Here is a 27,321-nt window from a genome sequence, read left to right as displayed (position 1 = left end):
TCCTTTACTTGACACGCAAAACTTTGTTCACAAAAATGAAATGCAGATATTTATATTTTTATCTGTTATATTTCACCGACAACTGTCACCTTCTTAAGACTTTAAAGAAATAGTTTCTTCTGAATGCAGAACTAAAAGATAGACAATGTAAAAAATAAAATGTAGAATTTGTATATATATGGTGTCGTTGCTCGTGTGGTGTGCTATAACAAAGCATTTAAGTTGACTTTCAAACCACATAAAAATCTGTCTCTTCACAGATAGTGGCAGAACTTTTTCAAAACCAAAGTTGAAGTTTTACTAGATACACTAATAATGACATTTACCATGGTTTCACAGAGAGACCAATCCATGATTTTCATTTTGCACTTTCATACTCACAGCTGTCAAAGAATGTATTTTTAAAGTAAAGTAGTTTATATAATACTATGAAATAAAACATCACTATTCGAGTAAAAAGCTTATTTACTATAAATGAGCTAATTAACATTTGAACATGAAGCAAATAAAATATATAACATGCACTGATAGCATAAACAAAGAATTCTCAGCACAAACATTGTTCTTAAGGGTTTCATCAAGTGACTAGAGATCCCCATTAGTTTTAAAACTGGAGATAATTACAATAGCAATTACTCACAATATGTTTTATTACATATGTACCAACAAAATATATTTTGATCATGCAACGTTAGAAAAACCAGCAATTTAAATGCTGATAGCAAAGTTAATCACAAGTTATATCTTATGCCCAACTTTACTTGGATTTGATTACAGAGCCATTTATGATATTTTGATCAAACAAACATTATATCTGACTTACAACAGTCTATGACGACAAAACTAAAAAAAACTACACCCCAAAAAATAAAATATAATAAGTAACTGATTATGTTTATTAATGGGTTACCCTGGACATTTTAATTTGTGTGGCTTGCATGTTCTTCACAACAAAGCCAAAAGTAATTTACATGTTTAATAAATGCCATATGAATAATTTAATACTTTCAGTTTGTGTAAATTCTCGTCAATGTTGTTCATCGCTGGACCCGAGAGTCAAGTTTTAATATGAAAAGTATTTTGTGCAGTAACAAAATTAGTTTTTAAAATGTCATTTAAAGACTGGGGTAGGTCAGACGGTAACACGGAATGATCAAAATTTTCACTTTTATGCAAATTTTCATTGAGGTTAATGGTTGGCAAGTCAGTATGTATAAATAAGGTGACAGCTTCAGATACCAAAAACCCCTTGTTCTGGATAAAAGGCTATCAGTCGATTTATAACTCATAGTATGGCTGTAATACTTGAAAGCCACATGGCAATGGTTTCCTGTTGAACAGTAAAGCAGTGTTGATGTTCATAACGATTAAGTACATTATGTTTTCAAGTATATTTAGCGGTTGGAATTGCAGGGTTTCTGCCAGAGATTTAGAGGGTAAAATGATGTTCCCTAAAAACTTGGAAATTAATGGATATATTTTTTTAATATTTAGGTGAATGATAATTAGAGAACCGCTGTTTAAAATGTTTTAAAGCACATGGAATGCAGTGTCCAATTTTAAAACATCCTATGGTCTGTGCCCTCATATTATTTTCTGGCAGAAAGCCTGAATTGGTCAGGAACTATAAGCCTATATTTTTAAGTATACCTAAGTAAATTTAACAGATCTAAAATGGCATAAACTAAAACACATGGCCATCAAACAAGAATAAGATAATTCAAACTTCATACAATTTAATTTTGTTTAGTCTTTTGGATATTTGTCTCCTTTTTACATTAAAACATATTTTTCTGATCAGTTTTTCATTTAGTCAACTGCCAGCATTTTTAAAATTAAATATAATCACCAAATACTTCAGATAACGAGCCGAGTAGAAAGAATCTCACATCAAGGGTGTTTAAGCCAATACGATTCTAAGGTGTGTACTTCAAGAGATTTTTAAAATTATTATTTAGTAACATATTTTGTAACGATAGTTCACAAATTCAAACAAATTAAAACAATAAATTCTGAAATATTTAGAACATATATACAATTTACTTCCAGTTAATTCAGTAAACAAGTAACTCTTGTTACACTGTACTTCATTTATTAATGAATTGATTTATTAGTATTTTCATCTTCTCAGGTACTTTTCTTTTCATTTATTTTTTGTATTGCTCTTTTTCATTCTCCTATTGTGAACTTAAAAAAAAAAAAAGTTTCATCTTATGCATTTCAGTCTGTGAATAAACAAGTATTTTTATAAATAAACATTTTAAATATCAACATCTAACCCACCTCAATGGTTCTGCAAATTTAGCAAATACGGTATTGGAATCTAGCTTATTACAGCCTTATTTGATAAGGGATTAACAAATAATGTTGGTGTTTTTGTTTTTTTTTAGTCTTTATATTTTTTACCAAGAGTGAAAAGTGTCCAATTAACTAATTGCATGGTCTAGGTTGATCAGGCTCCCTAACGTGGAAAAAAGAAGAGAACTTTGAGTCTAAAATCTATTACAAGACACAAAGATTGACATCATAACTTTCGTTAACAGCACCAAAATACATAATAAAAAATACAGGTGGGGAAATAAAAAGCATGCATACATACATGTATATGTACTAATAATATTAATATATCTTACAATATACATACACTGACAATATTGAGTAAACAAAAAATACAAAACATAAATATTGCAAATATTTTCATTAAGTTATAGACTGTATCACTGTCAAAACTGTTTTTATAATTTTCTTGAAATAAATGAAGCCAGAATGAAACATAAAATGGCAATACATAACAATAATAGTTTAAAAACTAAGTTAGACTAAAATTTTAAAATGAATATGAAAATAAGATGAATTTATTTTGTAGCCAATAACTGAAGGTCTCAAAATATGCATGTCAAAATATATAAAATCATACACGGCATGCACATTTGTAGATCTTTTTACAAATTACATGAATCTGTTGGAAGCAATAAACAATTTGAAGGGAGGGAAATAACTTCATAGTAAAATGTGAAGAAATTATTGTACTTTTTTTTTTTTAATTAATTTTACCCCAAACAAGTATTAAAGTAAAGACAAAGCGAAAACAGTCAAAGTTAAGACACGAAGTAACAAATAAATTCTGGATCCTACATCATACCACAACAAAAGATTAACACCAGTCTGCCAATAACCCTTTCTCTCTGAAAAGAAACAACTTCAGCATAAATCCATGTCTGTAACTATTTCATATGCAAACCAAGGGATAAAAACTCAGTTGTTACCTTACTGGCAATTATACATTTTTTGTTTTTGTTTATATATTAATATTTTGTTATACTTGTATTTTGTTACAATTGTGGGAATACAGTCCCACATATATACACCTACCCCTAAAAGATTCTAGATTTTTACCATTGGTTTCTTACCAGTAGTTCTGGACATTTTTTCAATTCCATTCTGTACATGGTTTTTTCTCTGTTTAAAACTATTATGCCCATAAAAGATACCTTTGATTGAGAGATTTACTAAGAACATTTATAGTCAGAGAGAAAGCAAAATATTGTTTTGAGTGAAATGGTAAATTTTCAGAAACATATTCACAAATGTCAATTCCACAAAGTCCCAATATTCATGAAATAGTTTTTCACAAAACAGGCAAACAGCAATGCAATATTAACTGTGAAAATGGCATTACTGAACTATAGCAGTCTTGTTAACCATTACATTTTAACTTCACAAGCTTTGAATTGCATAACTGGGAGAACTGATGAACTCATTTGTGACAATGTTTACGTATTAGATAATATACAGGTATCTTTTTTTGTTTTTAGTAACCTGTCTGTTTTATTGTACAAAACCTGTTGATATTTTCTATAATGAATTTACCCTTCGGCATAATACTGGGATAAAGTCGGGTAGAGTATCCGGGGGTTAAAAATATGAAGTCAATATCTATGGTCCAATTTTAAGATCACACATTAAAAACTGCCACCAGTTCTGAGCAAAAAGTATGTTTATTTTTAAGTAATAATAGTGATTTCAATGAACTTATTTTCCAGCTGATGCTGCAATAGGTCGTTGCTTTAAGCATCTATTTAAGGCCACAACTTGGTGTCAAGCATTTTGCATCAGACACTTTAATATTTTAATCATCGGATGTCACACACACAAAAAGATTGCAGAGTCAATAAAAAATCATAATAATCTTGAGATGCATTCACAAATTCTGACATCTAGCTGATAACTAAGCAAGACTGAACATACATTCTATGATCCATTATCATCAAGTTTTATTTTGTTATAAAAACAAGTATTGAACTATAGTGAAACTATGAACAAGCAGAAATGCAAACACAAATGTATGGCTTTCAAAACAGATGCTAACATTGGTCGAATAAACTGGAATGACAACACGAAATATGAACAATACTTAAAGGTTATTATCGCACCATTCTACATGTATAAAATGATTTAATACTAACAATTTAATCAGTTAATGCAAGTTTGGAAGAAAAGCTCAAAAGCAACATCAGTGTTTAAGGGGGGGGGGGGGGGGGGGGGGGGAGAGCAGAGGGTCTTTGCAAATCTTTATTATCTTATTCCCCAAATCTTGATCAAAACAGATCAGTTGTATTAGAGTATCTTTCACATAAATTATTAAAATAAATTGCTACAGGGAAGGGGCAAATTGAATCTTGACATGTACTTAATTAAATTACTAAAATGCAAAACTAGCAATACAAGGCAGTCAAGTTGGTCCACAAATACATGATAGGAAGCCCAAGAAATTTTGTGGTACAATGGACTGGTCACAGGGTCTCATTATGTCAATCCAATTCACACAAAAATATAAAAAGGCCATCTCACTGTCTACAACAACCACTGTAAGTATTTTAGGGCACAATATTTCATGGCAACTGTTTGTGTGTTGGTTAACAGGGTTTCTGCCAGAGGGTACAGAGGGTAACATTACGAACCCTAAAATTTGGAAATTAATGAATACATTCTTATAATTTTTAGATAGGTGATTGTTAGAAAAACTGCTGTTTAAAATCTACAAAAGTGCATGAAATGCAATGTCCCAATTTCACAAAGATTTCAAATCCATAAACCACCTAGTAGGGGCACTTATGGTGTTTTGTTTTTATTGCATATCCTTAAATTATTTTTTGCCAGAAACACTGGTTAACCAAATTTATATTCATCTGAACTATTAACTGGCGGACTGTTAGGTTTTAAAACTGAGTTGCAAACTATTTTTTAAATTTCTAGTCTAATTGTGAATACTTGTATGATTTGTTTAAAATGCATTTGGAATGTAAATATAATGCAGAATAGTAGCAGAGATTTGTTACGATTAGGTTACTCACCGGTTACGCAAACATAATTCACGTACCCGAACAAGCTACAGTAATATAAAAACCACGCAAACCAACTTCAGGTTACCTAAGATTTTGAAATATTGTCCCCTGTAACTACACAACCACCCCCCGCCCCCCATCCCATTTTGCCTAAATATATTTTTTTTTCATTTAAATAAAAGAACTGTACTTTACTACAATATTATATTTTTCAAGTGAATATAGATTATGACAATAAATAAAGTTTTGTGAATGACAAGTGTGTTTTTATATGCCTAAAGTATGTGATTATACCCTACCCAAGAGGATTTTCTATTTCTGTGGTCTATTAAATCCCAACTAAATATTTCTTCAAAATTTACACAAATAGGTAAACTGGATTTTAAAAATTAATTTCTTAAGAAAACCTTTATTCATGAATTCCAATATTAACAGAGGAAAAATGTTAGATTATCATACTAATCAACTAATTACATTTAAAAACCATCTTCTGGATTTACATAAATACTATTTTCTTTCCTACAGTGGGTCGATGTTATAGACAGTTTGGCCAATAGTTAAAATCCATGTTCTTTGCTAAACTCATTCTTGCCTTAATAATGCTTTCGTTTCACCAACTAAATGTGATTGGCACATTTTATTGCCAAGCCTTTGGGGTTTGATGTTATAAGAAATGGAAATGGAGTTCTTTGATGACCATCTTCAGAGCACTCAAAACTATGTCACAATGAATGAGATTCAAATTCAAAGACCAACACATTCATGCTCGAAAGCGACAATGCCCCAATTATCCAATTCCATTATTCACACACTGATCCATTATTACTTGAAGACTAATCGTTCTGATTTAAAGTTGTATTGAGTCATTGAGAAAAACCCCAGCAAACCACCTAAACTTGAGTATTAATGTCGTCTTTAAAACAGCCCCTTCTTGTTTTTCTTTGCACTGCAAAAGAAAGAAAATATTAAACATTGTAGTAACTCTACAAGATTAATAAAACAATAATAAAACATCACCCTCATGTAAATATGTCCCATTTGTTAATATCAAATTGCAAAAGGTCACTTCATTGCAGTTGTTTTTTCTAAACTCGACTTTATAAATCATAGGTTCCATAACTGACAGTTGGCAGTCATTTTGAAACACAAATAAGGGTGTTATGGGTCTTCGAAAGAAAAAAAAAATCATAATAAATAACAACATTAGAAAAGTCATAATTCATGATGCTTTTTAAAACATGTTTGAACATTTTACAGTCAGGTTGACATGCTTCAAGGTCATCAGGGTATTTTGTAAGGCATCCACAAAAGGGTTATAATAAATGCATTTGACTTATAACGTATAGGTGGTAGGATAAAAGCTCACACTTTAGTATGATTTGAATGGATGTGAAGATATGTGCTGTAATTGCTTTCATATTTCTTTAGTTTGAAATCATAGGTGGGCATTTACTGGGCTAGATCTGCCACTCGCCAAATTCGCCAATTGCGAATTTTAGGAATAACTGGCGAATTATATTTTAATTTGGCGAAAAAAATTCATGTAATAATTTATATTTACTGGAAAATAACTGAGATTTGCATTTTTGGACATAATTTGGTGAAATGTTTTGCACACCAAGAGCTAACCCTGCATTTATGAAAGAAAGAAAGAAATGTTTTATTTAACGACGCACTCAACACATTTTATTTATGGATATATGGCGTCAGACATATGGCTAAGGACCACACAGATTTTGAGAGGAAACCCACTGTCGCCACTACATGGGCTACTCTTTCCGATTAGCAGCAAGGGATCTTTTATTTGCACTTTCCACAGGCAGGATAGCACAAACCTTGGCCTTTGTTGCACCAGTTATAGATCACTGGTCGGTGCAAGTGATTTACACCTACCCATTGAGCCTTGCGGAGCAGTCACTCAGGGTTTGGAGTCGATATCTGGATTAAAAATCCCATGCCTCGACTGGGATCCGAACACATTACCTACCAGCCTGTAGACCGATGGCCTAACCACGACGCCACCGAGGCCGGTCACCTACATTTATGATGCCAAAGGCTAGTATACATAAATCTCAATTGAAACTTCAGAAGAAACGGTAGTCTGGTGCCATATATAAAGTATAATTTTTCTCTTGTACCTAAATTAAGTAAACAGTTGTTTTTTGGGGGTTTTTTTTTAATTAACTGAAATGTCAAATTTATGACTGCATGGTTAACCAATTTCTAACAGCTGACCTGTTGTCAGTAGCATGTATACTTGTAACAGCTGCTGAATGCTTGGGTTTCAAATTAATTTTTTAAATGAGGTTCAACTCTCAATTGTTGAACAAATTCGAGTCAAGTTGGCAATCAGAAGTTGTAAGTCTGAGATTGTGTGGACATTAACAACTTGACTATTGGCAACCGACTGTGGCTGTGACAGCTGAGTAGATTAAACACAGTAAAACAGTCGCAAATGTCCGACTATCCAACATTTACAGCTTCAAAATAATTTGTGAATTTGAACAAACAAAAAATCTTAGAATATATTTAAATTAAAAACAATATATATTTCAACATTAAAATAGCATATTGAAGCTTTGAAACATGGAAATCTAATCTGAACGACAAAACCGTAATACATATTCAGGGCTGTATCTCTGAACAATACAAAGTCTATGAATTTCTATTTAGTGCTTTATCTATAGGACAGCCTTTACTGGAGATTTCATCCTTCTTGCACTGCCAAAAGGAGGACTGCCACTCAGACTAGTTTACTAAATAAAAACTAACATCACAGAGCTCATTAGAATAAGTACAGCTGTGATGACATGCACTCACATGAATTAGTGATAAAAGTGATGATATCAGGTGTTCACGATATCAGGTGTTCTACACTGGTAAAAATATGATGATAGGGTTGTGCAATAGCTAGTTTTGAAACACAAGAAATCTTTTGGCCATTTACATTAAAATGCATGGCGTTCTTTGAACATAGCTATGAATGAATGTGCATACCATTATTGTTTTCAAAAGTGCAATATTGAACGTTTCGGAGACGGTCCTATAATTATTTTTAAAAAGAATAACAAACAAATAAATTCCCTTTTTTGAATGAGATTGTGTGTGTGTGTATATATATATATATATATATATATATATATATATATATATATATATATATACCCACCATCCACAAGATGAAATTACATTATTAAACCATGTATAAAATACTATATATGGTGCCTCAACCCACTCAACACAATCAATTCTGGAAAAGCCCTAAAAGCACTCCAGGTCAAAGGTTTGGGTTTCATGTTTAAAAGATATAATAATTAAATGAGGTGAGGGATAACACTGTCATTAACCATGGTGTCATCATGACAATATGTAATGAATGACTGTTCTTCAGATGTCTTACAAAATCTTTTATATATCCTGTCAAACTTCCCATTACATTTTTTTTTTCTTCTTCCACATGCTGTGTGGGTAGGTTGAAAGAGATGAGAAGTACAATACAACCATACAATCATATAGCGTTAAAATTAAAACATTTGTTAGTCAAAACTAAATGAGTTATAAAACAAAAATGCTAGAGAGGTTTAGCAACTGTATGGTTACCGTTATGAAATACAAATACATGTAGATGATCGTGTCTGTAAGGGAACTAATTGATATGCTAGTTTCACAGATTTTTACGGTTTATGTCATATAGAGACTATTTCTCTCTTTTCGGCATTCATTTTCTTTGAAAGGTGAACTAATTCATTACAAGAAAGAAATAAACGATGTCCAAGGTAGCCCACCCCAACACATTCTTTTTTAGTATATTCTTTGATAAACCTGATAATTAAAAAAAAAACCCAGTAATTAATCTCTTGGAGAAAAATTCCTCAGAGGGTGGGGCCTTGTTACAAATATGCACTTTATTTAGAAGAGGCAGATCAAATGGAGGTTCAGTCAGGTCATTTCATCATGAAAAACAATCACTCCAAGCACCTAAAGACCTCAAATCATAATTGTCCCACAGGCTAATGTACACTAACTTTACCCGTTTACCATTTACCATATAAACAATTATAATAACTTTAACTTATATAACTGTAAATGGTGGGAAAGAAATCAGTTAATTTCTGCAAAGACGTCAAAAGCTGCATAGAAACTAGCGGTGTTTCACTATGGACATTGGTAATGGTATGGTTGCTAAACCTCTCTGGGAATAGCAAAAAGCAGAAAAACCATCACCAATGAAAATGACATTGTTTTGATAAATGAATCAAGAAATGTTTTTATAAAAGGCTGTGACTTAAGTATGGTACTGTTAGAACTTTGATAAAGTGAGATAGAATGTAAATATTAATTACTGATATACTAAAATGAAGCCAATTTAATTAAATGAAACAAGTAAGTACCCGTAGGTTAACAGTTGGCATGAATGATGTTGATACATGACTAATGAACATTTTCCTCAAATATTTGTTGTGTGTTTGGAATCAGACACTCCTGTGCATATAAACTGAATGCACATTGTTGCCTCACATTTAATCAGAGGTGGAAATTGGTGAACAGTAAAAAAGAGAAAATCTTGAGGGGTCCAGGAAATTCTTGAAATCCTAGGTTAAAATCTGTGCCATCTGACACATTTTGGAGGAAAGGACGATTAAAATGCGAGGAAACACAATGTTCCATGAGAGAAAAACAGCTGATCCGAGGAGAATTCCCACCCCTGTTTAATGTCAGGTTGATTGGTTACATGGTTAAATGACAACTTTTAATAAGGAACACAAACTAGTTAAACCTAAATCTGACCATATAACCATATAAATTATTTTTAATGATGTCAAAAAAAATGTGTAACAATGAAAAATGGGTTATGCATGATTGATTCCACAATAAAATTATCATTCTCACAATTTTCAATGGTTTAGCCTACCATAAATTTGTACTTGGTCTCTTTCAAATATAATAAGAATAATAACAATAGGTATTATTCTTTTTATACATGTACTGAAATGGATAGTCACAGATGCAAATATGACCCAGTTTTAATGATGACCATGAGAAATAGAGATAAATGCTTAAATGCTCAATACAGAACTAAATGAAAACATTTATGCCATCACTGTCGCCGCCATCAAAAAAGTAACATCTGTATCTCACCTTCCAACTTTGTCGAGGCGAGACAAAAACAAACAAACAAACTTGCTTCAAACATCTTTAACAATACACTCACGCAAGGGTAAACATCTTTTGTTTAGGCGAACTAAAATTTGTGACTTTTGGAACCTTTGGCAGACCTATCCAAAAAGAATGGGATCTCAGTTATATTGATAAACTTTCAATACGCGACCTGGTCTAACGAGAAGGAAAGAATGCAAGCTCAAGTTTCAAGTTGTCACTAATACTACAAAGCAAAGAATAAAATAAATAACTGAAGAACCTTTCCTGCCAATCTTTGCTTGGAACAGTTTTGACCTGTGATGGGGACAAAAATATATGAGGAACAAAATGAACATGGTGCTGCACACAGAATTTAAGACCTTGTCAAAACAGATGTACACTGTATTCTCACATCCAGGGTTGTTGCCCCCACCTGACCCCAATACCCCCACCCCCCCTCCCCCAGAGTTTGTGAATGGAACTAATAATTTCATCATTCACACTTAAACCACACAATATCACAAAAATCTGATTATATGTAATCATTGAAAATATAAAGTTTGATTTTTTTTCTTTCTTTTTGGTTGGAAAGCAAAATGACATTTATTAAGCGTTGCTAGTCCAGAGGTTTTCCTGCTATTAATTTTGCAATACATGCACTCAGTAATAGGGTTCCCAATGGGATCAGGGTCCAAAGATACTTAAAAATTTATTAGCCCAACTGGTTATTAATTTGCAAAAAATTAAACTACCAGACAAAGTAATAATAAAAAAATAAAAAATGGTGACAATTTTCCATTGGTGGAATATGGCTCAGGGTGTGAAGCTTTTTTTATTGTGCTAGCACAGTAAGTTGAAGAAGACTAATGTACCAGTGTTCGAGATTAACGGTATCCCAGTATCCCGGGGATAGACTTCAAGAACCCAGTATCCTACCGGGATACCATATAAGGTTCTTGGTTTTTTTAATCATGCATTTTTATTTTTTGCTGAAACAGTGAGTCGTCATTTACTGGTGAAGTTAAGTAACAGTATTTTTGAGCTCTTACTCAGTCTAATGCTATGCCGTAACAATATCTCCCCCAACTCGTAGTCAGTCTAATGCTGGGAACCGCTAAATCGCTATTGTTTGTGTTGGATGTTTCCTCCCTTCAAATTTTATTTGAGATATTGATCGATTCCACATCTGCAGAAAATTGATACAGGTAGGTTTATCGTTAGTAATGTCAGAAACACTTATTGATTACTGCTAAATATTAATTTATGTCAATATTACGCAAAAATAGATGCAGCAAATGTTTTTGTCAATTCTGTTTGATTGCGAATTTCACGAATTCTGCGATTTTGATTGCGGTGTAGTAATAGATTGGGAACGAGAACGGTGTCGTCCAAATTTGTTATGATTTTATTTATGAATTTCATTAAAGTGGGATACTAAATTCTCAGGTGGGATACCAGATTTTGAACTGTTAGTATCCAACTGGAATACTGCCCAAAACTTTTAATCTCGAACACTGTGTACCAAGTAAAAGCATTAAAATTTAGAATAAAGAAATCATAACATTGCACAATTAACATGAGGGGGGGAGGGGAACTATATTTCAGCAGTCTAGTTACTGTAGTAGTGTAAAAACATATGTCCAGATTTTCATATATACTAGTCAAACATTTTATTTATTTTGGAAATAATTCTTTAAAATCTGATAACAAGCACGAACACATGTACACACACAACCATACATAAATAAAGGGAAAGAAAACATATATAGCTGAAGATGCAACATGCTGTCAACGTAACTAAATATCCAAAAATGATCTGCCTACAAGGTAACCAAATCCATGTACTTCCACTGTGAAGAAACATACCTAAGCACAGCAGAGATTACCGAGACAACTAGGAGTATGTACTGATTTGTCTTTCTAGAAGCTTTCACGCCAGGAAACAGAACTCTAGTGATCTAAATTTATCAAAGGCCATTATAAAAATGGTATTTGTCTGCCAACTTCTTGAAAATACTGTTATCATTTTTCATTCACAAACTATAGATTACATTTGTATAAAATAAACTGCAGGAAATAATTGACATTATTTACAACTCACTCACTCTCACTCACTCACTCACTCACTCACTCACTCACTCACTCACTCACTCACTCACTCACTCACTCACTCACTCACTCTCACTCTCTCTCTCTCTCTCTCTCTCTCTCTCTCTCTCTCCCCCCCCCCCACCCCCCCCCCCCACCTCGCATGGAAGCAAACAGTTCAAAGCAATTTTAAACTTCCATAGATCTACATGACTAGTTTTCTAAGTAATATTTTCAGATTTTATTAAATTTTTATCCCTGGAATTTCTTATATATATATATATATTTGAGTGAAAACAAATGACTAAATGTTTCAAACTGGTTTCTATGTACTTCTGTGTGAACGTGAACTTAATTAACCAATGAACTCTCAAAAGATTACACTTATTATTTTTAAGTGTTTGATTAAAAACTAAATCACACCTTATTTGGAGATGGGTTTTAGGTACTAGGTATGTAGGTGAGTAGGCGAGTATGTAGGTGAGTAGGCGAGTATGTAGGAAGGTAAGTAGGTAGGTAGGTATGTAGGTAGGTATGTTGGTTGAATATCTTGGGTGACTTTCAACTTTCCCCCCCAAGTATTTTTAATAAGAATATCTTCGGTAACTTTTAATCATTTATGTTAAGATTTGGAAACTTCAAAGAGTGGCAAACAAAGACATTTTTAAACGTCTTTAGAAACTTAGCTAAATATGGAAGAGGCATTAAAAATCCAAACTGACATGCCATATCATCCGTTACCTGCACCTCAACTTATAAATAGCTGACCTACTTAGAATACCAACAGCTAAGGAGCTCAGGTAACCCTCTGTAATATACAGAAAACAATGTCGAAATATGGAGATGGTTAATTAAAATTCTTAAAGAAAGAAATCCACATCTAAAAGAAACTGGTATCTTGCCAATTACATATTAACCTGTTTTGAAAACGTCAAATCAAGATATTAAGCAGGAGCATGAAATGAATAGACTATGAACAGTTAAGTTGTACACTATAGATTAATACATGCAGTGCATGATGGTCAAGATGAATGATTGCCAATGACTTGTTACTGTGAGTGGTTAATTATATGTATATATGAAATTAACTAATCCCATGAGTATTTAAAGGGACTACCCTGAGGTTGATGCCATTGTAAGATGTTTCGGACTAATATATAGTAATAAAATTTTATAACGACTAAAATTACACATTAAAACTAAATACAGATTCTTATTTAGAATATCAATGTCTTTATATTCAACGAGTTTCTGGTCGTCGTAATAATTGTAAGTAGCCAAAACTTGATAATGTCTCACAGTAATTTTGTACGCATGAAAAAGTATATATTAGGATATAAACCAAAGTTTAACCTAGTACAAAGACTGGGACAATCAGCAATACACAAGACTAGCTCTGGGTGAGCAAAGTAATTCGCCAAATTATCTTTAAATATGCAAAATCCACCGTTATTTTTGAACAAAATACCAATTTATTACATGAAATGTTTTTGCCAAATCAAAAGAAAATTTGCCAATTGTTCCTCAAATTCGCAATTGGCGAATCTGGAGAGTGGCAGAGCTAGCCACATTTTAACAATAACGAAAAACTCAGGACAGTCCCTTTAATAATATTAGGACAATGTGTCTGGTTCATAGGTTAATACGATGCAGCTCGTAACATCTAAAATGTACTAGCAAACATTTTAAATGGTTCAGTAAGTGTTTAAACATGCAGACGAGTTTTTACCAATTTAAATTTGTGTATAGAACTAATATTAATTAATTTGTTGCATTTTAACTGTAAAACTTAATGTGCAACAATTACCTTCCAAATTCTGACCTAAATTAAATGTCAACATATAAACTATTAAATGCATCTAGCCAACTATATGCATGTATTTTCTAAACATAAGCAAACAGCCTTTTGTCATTTAAGTAACAGTAACATTCACTGTAAACTGAATTATTATATTTATCCCCAGCAAAATCAACCCTATTTGTCAGGAGAATAGGATAATACTTACCTTCATCGTTAGCTAGCACCAATTTTTCAACAATTTAGAAAAAAACTTGTATACATTTTAAGATATATTTTGTTTCTTAGGACTGTAAAACCATTTAACCTATCACAGGGTTGACAGAAGTTCCTTCCTGTAATCACATTAACGGCACCACAAAAATGAGTTACATTTTTGGGTATGCGGCATTAAAAAAAAAGTTTATCTTGCATGTAGGTTACAGAAAATTCTTACATTTAACCACAGGCAATTGAAATGAACAGAAATTGGTATTTCGTGTCAATCAAACACTACTACTGCCTTATTTTTAGTTTTTAAAAAAAGGGAGTGTTACAAATGCAACCTACTCTTTATCTAATGATCGTCTTCTCTCTCCAAACTGTTCTTCCCATGCTTGCCGTTCCTTCTCAAAAGTTTTCCATTTGTCATCCAGTTCTTTTTGCTGTTGTTCTAGGTTCTTCTTCATCTGTTCTGCACGTTTCTGCAGCTGAAAAAATAATTCACCAAATAGGTACGATCCAACATTCGCATATTTTTGGGCAAATACCAAGAGATGGGGTAGAAATAAAGAAATAGTTACAGTGGCCTGGGGAAGTAGCATTGCCGTCACTGCTGCTGTTTTCATTGGGTTTTCAACAACAAAGGGACATAACTGCCTAGAAAGGTTCCTAATCCACAGAAAGAAAGAAATGTTTTATTTAACGACGCACTCAACACATTTTATTTACGGTTATATGGCGTCAGACATATGGTTAAGGACCACACAGATTTTGAGAGGAAACCCGCTGTCGCCACTACATGGGCTACTCTTCCGATTAGCAGCAAGGGATCTTTTATTTGCGCTTCCCACAGGCAGGATAGCACAAACCATGGCCTTTGTTGAACCAGTTATGGATCACTGGTCGGTGCAAGTGGTTTACACCTACCCAATGAGCCTTGCGGAGCACTCACTGAAGGTTTGGAGTCGGTATCTGGATTAAAAATCCCATGCCTCGACTGGGATCCGAACCCAGTACCTACCAGCCTGTAGACCGATGGCCTACCACGACGCCACCGAGACCGGTCCTAATCCACAGAGAAAATATTTGTAATAATGTGGTATATATATCTAAGATTTGTGGCCCATCCCGAGAAAATTAACAATAAACCTTGTTTCTAATTACTAGGTTTACGGATCTGCAGACTCTGAAAATCATGAAATAAAGTGAAAATAAAAAAAACATTAGAAAACAACTACTCACCCAGCGGACTAGTGTCATTTAAATTATACTTGTTCCCAGTGCTTTCTACTCACCTGGGATGAGAAAGCATGCATTACTTTGTACCCCTGAAGTTAACAGACACGTTACTGTATAATACTTTATTTTCGCGAGGAATTTATTTTCGCGTTTTTCGCGTGTGAATGAAATTCGTGAAAATATATTCCACGCAAAAATAAACGTTTTATAAAGGCCGACCAAAAAATTTTAAAAAATATGTAGTCTCGTTCAACTATACCACATTAGTTTCCGATGTACGAGGCTAGTAGTAACAAAGCGGTGCTCCCTCCTGTCACGGAACAAACCACAAAACACAAAAGCTGTTTAAAACTTTAAATCAAGAACACGATTGTACATGATACATGATAATAAAACAATACTAACACTAAAAAGCGTTATGCTTTTTTCCTTGGCATGTGCTAGCGATCGGTTCATCGGACAGTCTACACGTGTTCAACGACGGAAGTAAACATGCATTATCACAGTATATTAAAAATGTGGAAGTGAAAAAAATCCGGACTGGGCTATGTTCAGATGTTTCACAATTTTATTTTTATTTTTGGCCTGTTAGCCAATCACAAACCGTTTTGAACTAGTATTTTGATGGCAATAAATATTGTTTCAATCAAACTTAAGTTACTGAGCACTAGTAGCTTGTGCCTTCAAATTTTGTTTCGTTTGTTTTTGTTTTTTGTTTTTATAACAATTATAAGGACAATAAAGTCTTGATCGGTTTTATGTGTATAGCACTCGTGTGTACATGTAGGATTAGTTCTACAGATTAGCGTAACAACCGGCAAAACTAAGTTCCGTTTTTAAAACAAAATTATTGACATCTGTACTTCGTTTTTTTATTGATAGGGGTTGGGAGATTCGCGAATATAAATGTTCGCGAATTGACCCATTTTCATTAAAGGGACACACCCTAGTTACGGCTAGTTGTTAACCATTACGGTGTTGTTTTTCGCTATTAAACCCATTTTTTCACAAATAAAATTGCACTTTACTTACCGTTTATTATTTAGAATATACATTTCCATTCACCTGAAGTGTTTTTTGGTAATCCTGGTAATCCTGGTGTTTGTAATACCACAAAATGCATTTTTCGTATTTCTGAAAAACGGGCGCACGTTTGAGAAAAAAACGTTGAGCAGACAAGGTCTAATCTATTTTTAGACGGGATATTTCCATTTCAATGTCACAGACGTTGGTATACCACGTGACTGTTATCATTTTGGTTCGGTTTGTTTTCTCGTGCACGGTTCGCACGATCAACATCATTTGTTGTTGTTCATTTGTGAGATTTTTCTTCACAGTTCGTGAACATTTTCAGTAACAATAAAGTTCAGACAAGTAAGTATCTCAATACAAAACGTTACAAACCCTTAAAACTAATAATTTTGCTAAGTCCTACGATATCTGGAGAGGGGATACAACCAGGACAGAACAGTTGGAACATGTCCAGGAGAGGTGAAAAGAACGCACCCCAAGTCTGTGAAATTTGTCATGACATAGGCATTGTTGTGCTTCGAGCGACATCTACCGGTGACATCAGAATACAAACTTTCAAAATTATTTCAAGCAATTGGGACATGGGGATTCCCATGGTATTTATCGATATAAAACCTGCTTTTTCACTCCATTTGATAAAAACGTGATCTAAGTGTGTTACAGGTTTGTAGATTAACCAAATTATAATTATTTTCGCTGGATGGAACTAGGGTGTGCGGCTTTAAATCGCGAAAATTTGATCCCGCGAAAATTTGATCCCGCGAAAATAAAGTATTCTACAGTATTTATGACAATCAGGAAGCTTACGTCTGCTTCTGAATCCTTCAGCTTCTGCTTCTTTTCCTTGACTTTTGATTCAAAGACTTGCTCCATCTCAGATTCCATTTTCTTCATCTTCAACTCATGCTCCTTCTTCTCCTCAGCCATCTGGCTCAAAGGATCTCTAAAATATACATATTAATAAATCAGAAGGTACGTATCAGTATATGCTCCTTGACGGCCCATCAACAGCAATGTGCAGACAGGCCTTTCTTTATTTTGTTCCAATTAAATTAACAGTTAGGTGGCTGCGTAAGATAGGACCCGCTGTGAATTGATAACATTGGATGGCTGATTATTGACAGACTGCCTGCCCAATTGCTATCTTTTCATCCAGGAGCAGTATACTACAGCCACACCTAATTTAAGTGGCACTAATGTAGCGGGCTTCCTCCGATGACTATAGTCAGCATGACCAAATGTATGACATCCAATAGCCGATGATTAATTAATCAATGTGCTCTAGTGGCGTCATTAAACAAAACAAACTTAATTTTAATTTGCACATTTAAGTGATAGCCCTTCGTTTAGTTGTGGTCACCCAATTGAACTTTATTTGAGATACAGACACAGTGGCCATTTTAAATTAAAAAGGTGCTATAACAGATAAAATATTGAAGAAACTGAACCTAAATATAGGATATCAACATATTTTATTACTATACTGAATAAGTGTACCATAAAATCTTTGTTGTATATATACAAAATATTGTAATTCATTCTTTTATATGGCAGCCATTTAGAACTCAACACTGCAGCTGTACTAAGACACTTTCTAAAATGGCTACAAGTGATTTTGGAGTCCTTTAGGATTGTACTTTCAGATTCAACAATAAAACCCCTTGTCAAACAAGGTAGGCTACTGCACTGGACCCTGTTCCACGAAATAATTGTAGCCAAGGTTAATTGTAGTGACTTAAGGTGAGTTTTACAACTGGCACCGTAAACTTTACAGCCGTTCCACAAAGCAACCTTACGGTAGTCATAAGTGCCCATTTAATGATTAATATATTGTTTGCAAAGAACAGCGAATTAATTAAATAATAAATTGGTTACCGACTTTTCGGAACATCTTGGGTGTATTCATTGGTATCGGATATTCATGAAGCAACTTTGTCAGTTTGTGTGCCAAGCGAAAATTGCCGAATGCATAAGACATGAGAGTTATCTCCCGTATTTTCATGTGAAGGTCGTATGGCCTAGAATGTTTTTCATGGAACGCTGAGTTTCATAAAAGGTATTTGGTATATATTAGATCTATTTTTACACAATAAGTTAGTATCTTTCTTAGAAAATTATCAAATCATCATCTAACTGCCATTTGACATCTACGTTAGTGGCTTACAACTGCCTCGTACCTATTGTAAATTTTCACAGTAATTTACGACGATAGTAAACTACGCCGCGTCGTGGAACGGGCTGGCGACCGTAGACAAACATTAAGGTCGCGATGGTAGGTATTTACGGCGATAGTAGTGCTAAGATAGCTTCGTGGAACGAGGCCCTGGATGATATGCAGTCATTCAGCTATAACTATCGGAAACAATCTTTTACCCGCTATTTAACCTTTTAGACTACTTTTGACAAAAAACACATTGAGTGAGTACAAGTTTATGTTTACTCACATACATTCACTTAAATGTTTCATAAATACAGTGTATACAGTGTACAGTATGTCAACTGACGTGACGTCGGGCGAGATATCTCACCTGCAGTAGTCAGAAGGGTAAGAATAAATTTGATGGAGGGGGGGGGGGGGCGCGCGCGCAGAGAATCACACACATTGCATATATAGAATTGATTAACAGTGGTAAGCAGAATTACCTGTTTAGAGAACCTGGCTTCACCTTGCCATCACCACCAACAGGAGCCAATTTTCCATAGCGGTAATTCTCATAATGGACATTGTTTGTGACATCCTTGAGGTCTTGCATGTGTGTCCTGAAACAAGGAACCTTTTTTAATTCAAATTGGTTAAAAGAATATATTTTCAATTTTCAAGATACTTGTGATCAAAGGAGAGAAAAAGAAGAAAATGACTGAAATATGACAAATTCACACAGAAGTAAATGGGTAAATATTTTTATAGTGTGGTATCTGTCTCAGACTCGAGGGAAATAGTACTGACTGATAAAGACACAATATGTTTGTACATACAGGCATTTACACATATACATATTCTTTTAAATTGTTTACATGTAGATTTTTTTATCAGATATGCAAAAGATATTAACAAAAAGCGAAAGATATTATTAAAAATTAGATGTATATAATAAATAGACAATTTCAATGGTGTTTTTTCAGACAAGAATTTTGTGTTAACCCCGTAATGTGTGAAAACCATATTTTCACTTACTGTTTCACAATTCGTTAAAATAAGGTTTTTACACATCACTCGTTGACATAAGAATCGTATTCGAAAACAAATCATGAAACCGTATCATTTTTTATTTTTCCCTTTCTCCCCCCCCCCCCCGCCAACCCCCCTGGTGATGTCACATGAGGAGTACTGGCAATTTTACACACACACAACACACACACACACACACCCCCCCCCCCAATATAAAAATCAGAATGTTTTAAAAACTTAACATTAATTGACAGTAGACAAATCAAACATATTTACCTGATAACCATATTCCTGAGTGCTACAAAATCATTGTGCTCCAGATTCTCAACTGAAAGTAACAAAAATCAGTCGGGGTTGTTTGGGGGGTTTTTTTTCCAAAAAAGAGTCATAATAGTTGATAAGTGCTCCACTACTTCATTTTCAATTTTGTCATGTTAACTATTTTTATAAATGCAAAAATATCTATTAGTTTGTGAAGACTGCCCCACAGAATCATAATTCCAAATTTCAGAACTAATCCATCAAAATTCTAGGAGAAGATAGACCGTGAGATTTTCAATTTTTAAAATAAAAGTTCGGATTTGACAAAATACAAAGAAAGTGTCAATTGCTAATTTTCATTAAAAGTGACTACATTATTTAGTTTTTGGCTAATAAAATATTCCTTAAATTAACTGCATTTTAATAATTTTGAAGGAAATACTCGACATACATGTACATATCTAAAAACTGGCTCAACCAAATTTTGTTCCAGTGTGAGCCCTGCATCACCAATACCGTTTTAACACTGAACATAAAACTCCCACCTTCGACGATTCCCCATGGGTACTGTCTGCCTCGCACTCGTTTTCCACCAACGTCAAGGACCCGGTTGCTACCAACCACAGCAAATGGAACTCTATCCTGAAAACAAAAATTGACGACCAAATTAGAAAACATCAAGAGCTGACTTCCATGAACGACTGCCAAGCAGCCAACCTTCTGTATTTTAAACACACACACTCACACACAAAATATTGTGAGACTTCAGTGTTTTACCTGTCAATATTTGTTACAGTATTTTATATCTATGCTCAATAAAGGAACAATTAGGGAGGGAAAAAACCCACTATAGTTTTGTTTCAATGGAAACTGAAAATCATCCCTAAAGGGGAAAGAATTTTTATCATTATTTGGTATTTACTTGGTTATTATCTGTATCAAATTTCTGTGTCGCAAGATTTACCTGTATTTAGAGGGTTACATATGCACTCCTTCACCAACAGCACATATCAGCCTTTGAAATACCAGTAGTGGGGCACTGGTTGGAATACATTAAAGGTGACACAAAAAATAGATCCGAGGATCAATCCTTGGGAGAATGCGTGCCTGCTTATGGCAATATCTCTATGATGTGTCATTCCTATTAAAACTATGTTTAATCATGTTTATTTCTTATTTTTAAATCATTTCACCGAAGCTTCAACTACTTGATTTTTAATGGGAAATGACAGTGAATCACGTATTGTGATACATATCATATCGCGGGTTATGTATCGTGAGGTAGGTGTATCGTGACACACCTATCTGCTACACACCAACAGAAAGACAATCTGTCATAGGTTTTCCTGTCTTACCTTCATCTTTATTGACTGTTTGTTCTCATCATCATCATCAGTGTCGGGAAACTCGTATATTTTTATCCTGTGTTGTGCTATCTCATTTAATATCTAGAAGAAAAACAAAAAAAAGAAAGAAATGTTTTATTTAACGACGCACTCAACACATTTTATTTATGGATATATGGCATCAAACATATGGTTAAGGACCATACAGATAATGAGAGGAAACCCGCTGTCGCCACTTCATGGGCTACTCTTTTCAATTAGCAGCAAGGGATCTTTTATATGCACCATCCCACAGACAGGATAGTACATACCACGGCCTTTGATATACCAGTCGTGGTGCACTGGCTGGAACGAGAAATAGCCCAATAGGACCACTGACGGGATCGATCCCAGACCGACCGCATATCGACCGAGCGCTGTACTACTGGGCTACATCTCACCCCACAAGAAAAACAAAGGGTATGAAATATATACATTGTAAACTAATTCATTACATTGACCAAAAATTATCTCATGAAATTGGGATTCCAATCACTTTGTTAGTTTTTATGAACATATTAATATAGCAATGATGATTTATTGAGAAAAAAATGTTTCTGAGTACTAGTACAAGTGTTTTCAGTCAAGAGAAATATTATACATACCGTTTTCTTAAAATCTCGGCACTCATCTGGTGTTAATGTGTCGGCTTTTGCAATGAGGGGAACGATGTTAACTTTATCATGTAACCTCTTCATGAATTCTACATCTAATGGTTTCAAGCTGAAAGCAGAAAACCAAAACAATTATTTATTTAATTAATTTTTACTGCACAACATTCACTTACAAAATATCAGTGTAATAAAATAACAAACGGATGTTGCTACCTTCTCAGTAGAAATTGTTATTTTATTGCAAATTATGTTGCATAAAATAGAACACTGGTCAGTTGAACTTGCAGTTTACACGAATTGCTCAAAGGAGCTGTGTATCATCACTGTCTTTTATTGAAATGGTGTCAATGGTCAGCTTACAATGGATCTGTAGTTTGCTTTATATAATAAGTGAAATAGTTTCATGTCCAAAAATCAAAATACTGCCGTCACAAATTTTATTTTCCAGTCAATATCACAACGGGACAATTTTCTTTTGCCTGTTGTCTCATCGGACTGGCAATTATTTTATGTTTAAATTCACACATTACTTAAAGAGTCAATCATGTCTGGTTTAGCAGGTTTCGATTCGGGCCAGAATATCCAGCAGGAATGTCAGTCAATTTTGACCCCTGAGGTTGTTTGTTAAATTTTATCTTACACCCACCACATAAGCTAATGTGGTCACGTGTTATTAACCTTTCTTAAACATGTATGTTAACTTTGTTTGAAAACATTACCCATGACTCGTTGGAGATATGAAGTATAAACACGTGTGCACTCTGTGGTCAGGAATTATTGGTTCTCTGCTCACACGAGATTCAGCATTCAAAAATTCCTCATATTTTGAATCAATGAAATCTGTAACAGGCTGCCAGCTAAAACACAGAAAAAGAAAAGAAAATTGACATTGTGTTGAAACAAAAATGTTTAAAATATCTGACACTGACATAAGCGATTGAAAGGACTTCTTATTTAATTACATTTTTAAGCTAATTTTTTTAACCAAGACTATTTAATGAATAACCAATGGTTATTGCAATACTTGATGAATTATGTGTTAAAACAATGTTTAAAATAGAATGCCCTCATGTAAGAAAAGATATTTGTAGTTGTCTCCCTTGTAACATAATAACATTTTTAGTTTGTGTCAAACATGGCAATTTTTAATGCACATAGGTTAAATAACACTTCCAAACAGGTATTAAAACTGGTTAAAACATGAATCAAATATCTTTGTAAACAAGAAATGATCTTTTCCATAAATTTGTGCATTTATATGAATAACACATCTTCAGCACAGTTTTAAAAAAGTAATTAGCAAAATGTCTTACCAATTACTGTTGTCAACAGCATCACCAAAGCCTGGAGTGTCCACAATTGTCAGCCTCAACGTGACCCCATTCTCTTTTATTACCACGTTGGTGGTTTCAACCTAAAATAAAATACAACATTATTAATAAACGATTTTAAAACTACGGTGCACAATATGATTGGCATCTCAAAATACAGACCACAATTCAAAACATTTCATCTTATCTAATATACTGATCAAAATAATTGGTTTTACCTCTTCTTTTTTTAACTTGGTATAAATAATGGATGGCTGGGATGGTTGTAACCTATCTTAGTATACTGGATATATAGAGGATCTGTCACAACAGTTTTATAATATGGAAAATATCAACCAAGTCTATGTTACTGGGTATTTGTCATGGCTCTGTCGAGACAATAATCCTTCCCAGCAATGAATGTCATTTTTTTTACAATGTTATGTACTATAATTTAATGCATTTAAAATTTTTTTTTTAAATTGTACACACAAATTGTGCTATTTTGTTATTTCTAAAACACTTTTACTTTTCTTCTTACGTCAAATAAAACTAAAATTATTGACAAATTTACAATGTTCATGTAGCTGAGAAGAACTATAGACGAATTCTATTTATCCTATAACATTTCTACAGGGTTCATACCGGTACACTTGTAGCTTAACCAAATTTCAGGACATTCCAGGACATTTTTCCAAAATTTAAGTACAATTACACATGGAGTAACAGTTTAATAAGTTACCATGGTTACAGTACTATGGTGCATGTACAAATTATTTATGTTTAAAGGAAAAAAAGAAAACAACGAAAAAAACAAAAACAAAAAAAAGGTTAAAAAAGGTTAAAAAGAAAAAAAGGATAAATCAAATAATGTTAACAATACCTGATAAAACATAATATTTATTTGACAAGTGACACCCGCTGTTAGTGAAAACATCATTCACAGGTTACCGTATTGCCTGGGTTTTTTCATGGGTTTTACTTATCTCTTTTGCTTATGCTCACACATAATCAGGCTGCTATCACTGTATTAAAATTATTTTAATCTTGTGTGTAAAATAAAAAAGAAAGGAAAAAGAAACAACTGCAAAACACTAATGAGTGCCTTTTCTGCTGAACTCGGGGTAAGGTAATAAATTTAACCTGCGCATGCCACTATAGATAAACTAAAGGAACTCTGTGATGATCGGATCCTAATCAGATGATCGAATCGTGACTATAGGAATGGGAAAAGAAAGATCAGAAAACATCAGTCATTCATTTTAAAATTAACCAAAAAAATTCAAATTTCAAGTACTAGAAAACACTTTACCAAAATGTGTATAAACCCTATTCTATGATAAAACTTTATGAATTGTGATTGTACCTTTCTTAGAAAATCAATAAATCATCATCTAAGTTTCATTTAATATCCACATACTGACTTACAAACTAAAAAACTATCAAGGTTAATTCTATTTTTTTTTTATCACAATTCATGTTCTTTTAATTAATACTTACGCTGACAGTTTTCTTAATTCTGTGTGATGGACCTACATATTCCTGGCAATAGAGATCGGTCACGAACAGCGAATTGATCAAAGTTGACTTTCCAAGTCCAGATTCACCTGTCAAAACAAAACAAGAGTAAATTACCAAAAAAAATAAAAATAAAAAAAATTAAAAAAATTATTATACATGCATGAACACCATCTATAATGGTTTGGTTCTTTCTGGCTGGGTTTTTTCCAATAAGAGATCTGTCTAGATTTTAATAATGAATTTTGTTTTTCCATCCATACATTAAATACTAAAAATAAAATCTGTTCAGCTGAATATTGCTAATTCATCTGTTATCTCGATGAAGTGTAAAACAGCCATGCCCCTTCGCCCTCCCTTTTCATCAGCTAGTCAGATTATTCATGGACCTACAATGTAGATCTCTGATCACACCAGTCAAAATATTGTCATATACTGAACAACAAAAGAAACGCAAGTACTTTAATATACCAATTTTTTCATGATACAAATAAAGAAGGAAGGAAATGTTTTATTTAGGAGATAACCATATGGAGATTTTAGATTTGCAGGTGTTATTGTCTATTTGATGCCCGCAAATGTTTCATTCTGGATCGTTTTTCAACGGAACTAACTGTATATTTGGTATTTTTTGAAAAAAATACCTGGTTACAATCTAACTGTATACCCTTGAATCGTCAACTTCGCCTGTTCCAATAGCTAATGACGTCACTTTCTAATGATGACATTAGCTTTCCGGGTGTTATTGTCTATTTGATCCCAGAAAAAAAATGCAATTAACCAATCACAATACAGAACACATTCGTCTTCAGTTTACAATTAACAATGCACTCAACACATTTTATTTACAGTTATATGGAAAGGAAAGGAAATGTTTTATTTAACGACGCACTCAACACATTTTGTTAACGGTTATATGGCGTCAGACATTTGGTTAAGGACCACACAGATATTGACAGAGGAAACCAGCTGTCGCTACTTCATGGGCTACTCTTTTTCGATTAGCAGCAAGGGATCTTTTATATGCACCATCCCACAAACAGGATAGTACATACCACAGCCTTTGTTACACCAGTTGTGGAGCACTGGCTGGAACGAGAAATAGCCCAATAGGTCCACCAACGGGGATGGATCCTAGACCGATTGTGCATCAAGCGAATGCTTTACAACTGGGCTACGTCCCGCCCCCTACGGTTACATGGTGTTGGACATTTGGTTAAGGACCACACAGATATTGAGAGAGAGGAAACCCACTGTTGCCACTTCATGGACTATTCTTTTGGATTAGGAACAAGGGATTTTTATATGTACCATCCCAAAGACAAGATAACACATACTACGGCCATTGATATAACTGTCGTGGTGCACTGGCTGGAACAAGAAATAGCTCAATGGGCCCACCAACGGGGATCGATCCCAGACCGACTGCGCATCAAGCAAATGCTTTACCAATGGGCTAATTCCCAGCCTGATACAAATAATTTAGTGTACATGTACATTGTGTATATACTGTCAAAATGGGCCTGAAACATTCATTAGACATTGTAATATAAAGGCTTACATGAATGGTCAACATATTGGGGTTAAAACAATTCACTGGGGATACTTTTTCATCCATAACATTCCTGCACAAGTACCTATTTTAAAGAACCATTAGTAGGCATTACTATTTTACATCAAATTATATAACCGTACTAGCACAACAACAATGCTATAACAGACGTGATATAACACGGTAAAGCACGAGAATTTAACATTAAAGGGAGGAGGTAAGAAAACAAGGAGGACTTACCCATTCAACCAGTAGTGTTCGTCTCAAGTAATGATACAGTTAAAAAGCAACCCACATCATATGAAGTATAAAATGTCAAAGTGACTTTTAAATTGAAGAACTACAACCCCAATTAAAAGTAAACCAAGTTAACAAGGTGAGGAAACCCGCACACCAAGTAATGGTAAAAGACACTCGACTGCCCCAGATAGTCAACCATCCACCCCCTACTCTCCAAACAGGAGGTGGAGAATTATCTCCCAGAAAGACTGCCGCTAGCGACCGAACGAAATAAGGGTCGCCCCCTACTCGTGGCCCTGCGCACCGAAACGACTTGCTGCCCTGCAATGACTGATTGAATCTGCCGAGTTCCGTCCGGACCAACAGACATATCACGGAAATAAAACCGGTCAAACGTGTGTCGACCTTTTCAAAACCCTGCACTCATGAC

The 27,321-nt window shown here is 33.9% G+C and overlaps 1 protein-coding gene across 3 annotated transcripts in view; it reads right to left on the bottom strand.

Moving 5' to 3' along the window:
- Positions 1–447: 447 nt before the first annotated feature.
- Positions 448–27,321, bottom strand: part of LOC121388302 (septin-7-like) — a 66,096-nt gene continuing 39,222 nt past the window's right edge. For 2 of the 3 annotated variants that reach the window (XM_041519592.1, XM_041519590.1), the window contains 12 exons: positions 25,082–25,188; positions 23,585–23,685; positions 22,991–23,128; positions 22,263–22,380; positions 21,628–21,720; positions 20,818–20,914; positions 20,288–20,339; positions 19,486–19,602; positions 17,650–17,785; positions 14,920–15,059; positions 10,558–10,621; positions 448–6,291 (listed from right to left, as the gene is read on the bottom strand). In XM_041519592.1, the coding sequence (XP_041375526.1) occupies positions 10,588–10,621; positions 14,920–15,059; positions 17,650–17,785; positions 19,486–19,602; positions 20,288–20,339; positions 20,818–20,914; positions 21,628–21,720; positions 22,263–22,380; positions 22,991–23,128; positions 23,585–23,685; positions 25,082–25,188 (1,133 nt within the window). In that variant the 3' untranslated portion in view covers positions 448–6,291; positions 10,558–10,587. The remainder of the gene's footprint in view (positions 6,292–10,557; positions 10,622–14,919; positions 15,060–17,649; positions 17,786–19,485; positions 19,603–20,287; positions 20,340–20,817; positions 20,915–21,627; positions 21,721–22,262; positions 22,381–22,990; positions 23,129–23,584; positions 23,686–25,081; positions 25,189–27,321) is intronic. The other variant, XM_041519591.1, reaches the window with a different exon arrangement.

The sequence above is a fragment of the Gigantopelta aegis genome, chromosome 14 (assembly GCF_016097555.1).
Source record: "Gigantopelta aegis isolate Gae_Host chromosome 14, Gae_host_genome, whole genome shotgun sequence".
NCBI classification, from domain to species: domain Eukaryota; kingdom Metazoa; phylum Mollusca; class Gastropoda; order Neomphalida; family Peltospiridae; genus Gigantopelta; species Gigantopelta aegis.
This window is presented reverse-complemented; position numbering and strand designations above follow the sequence as displayed.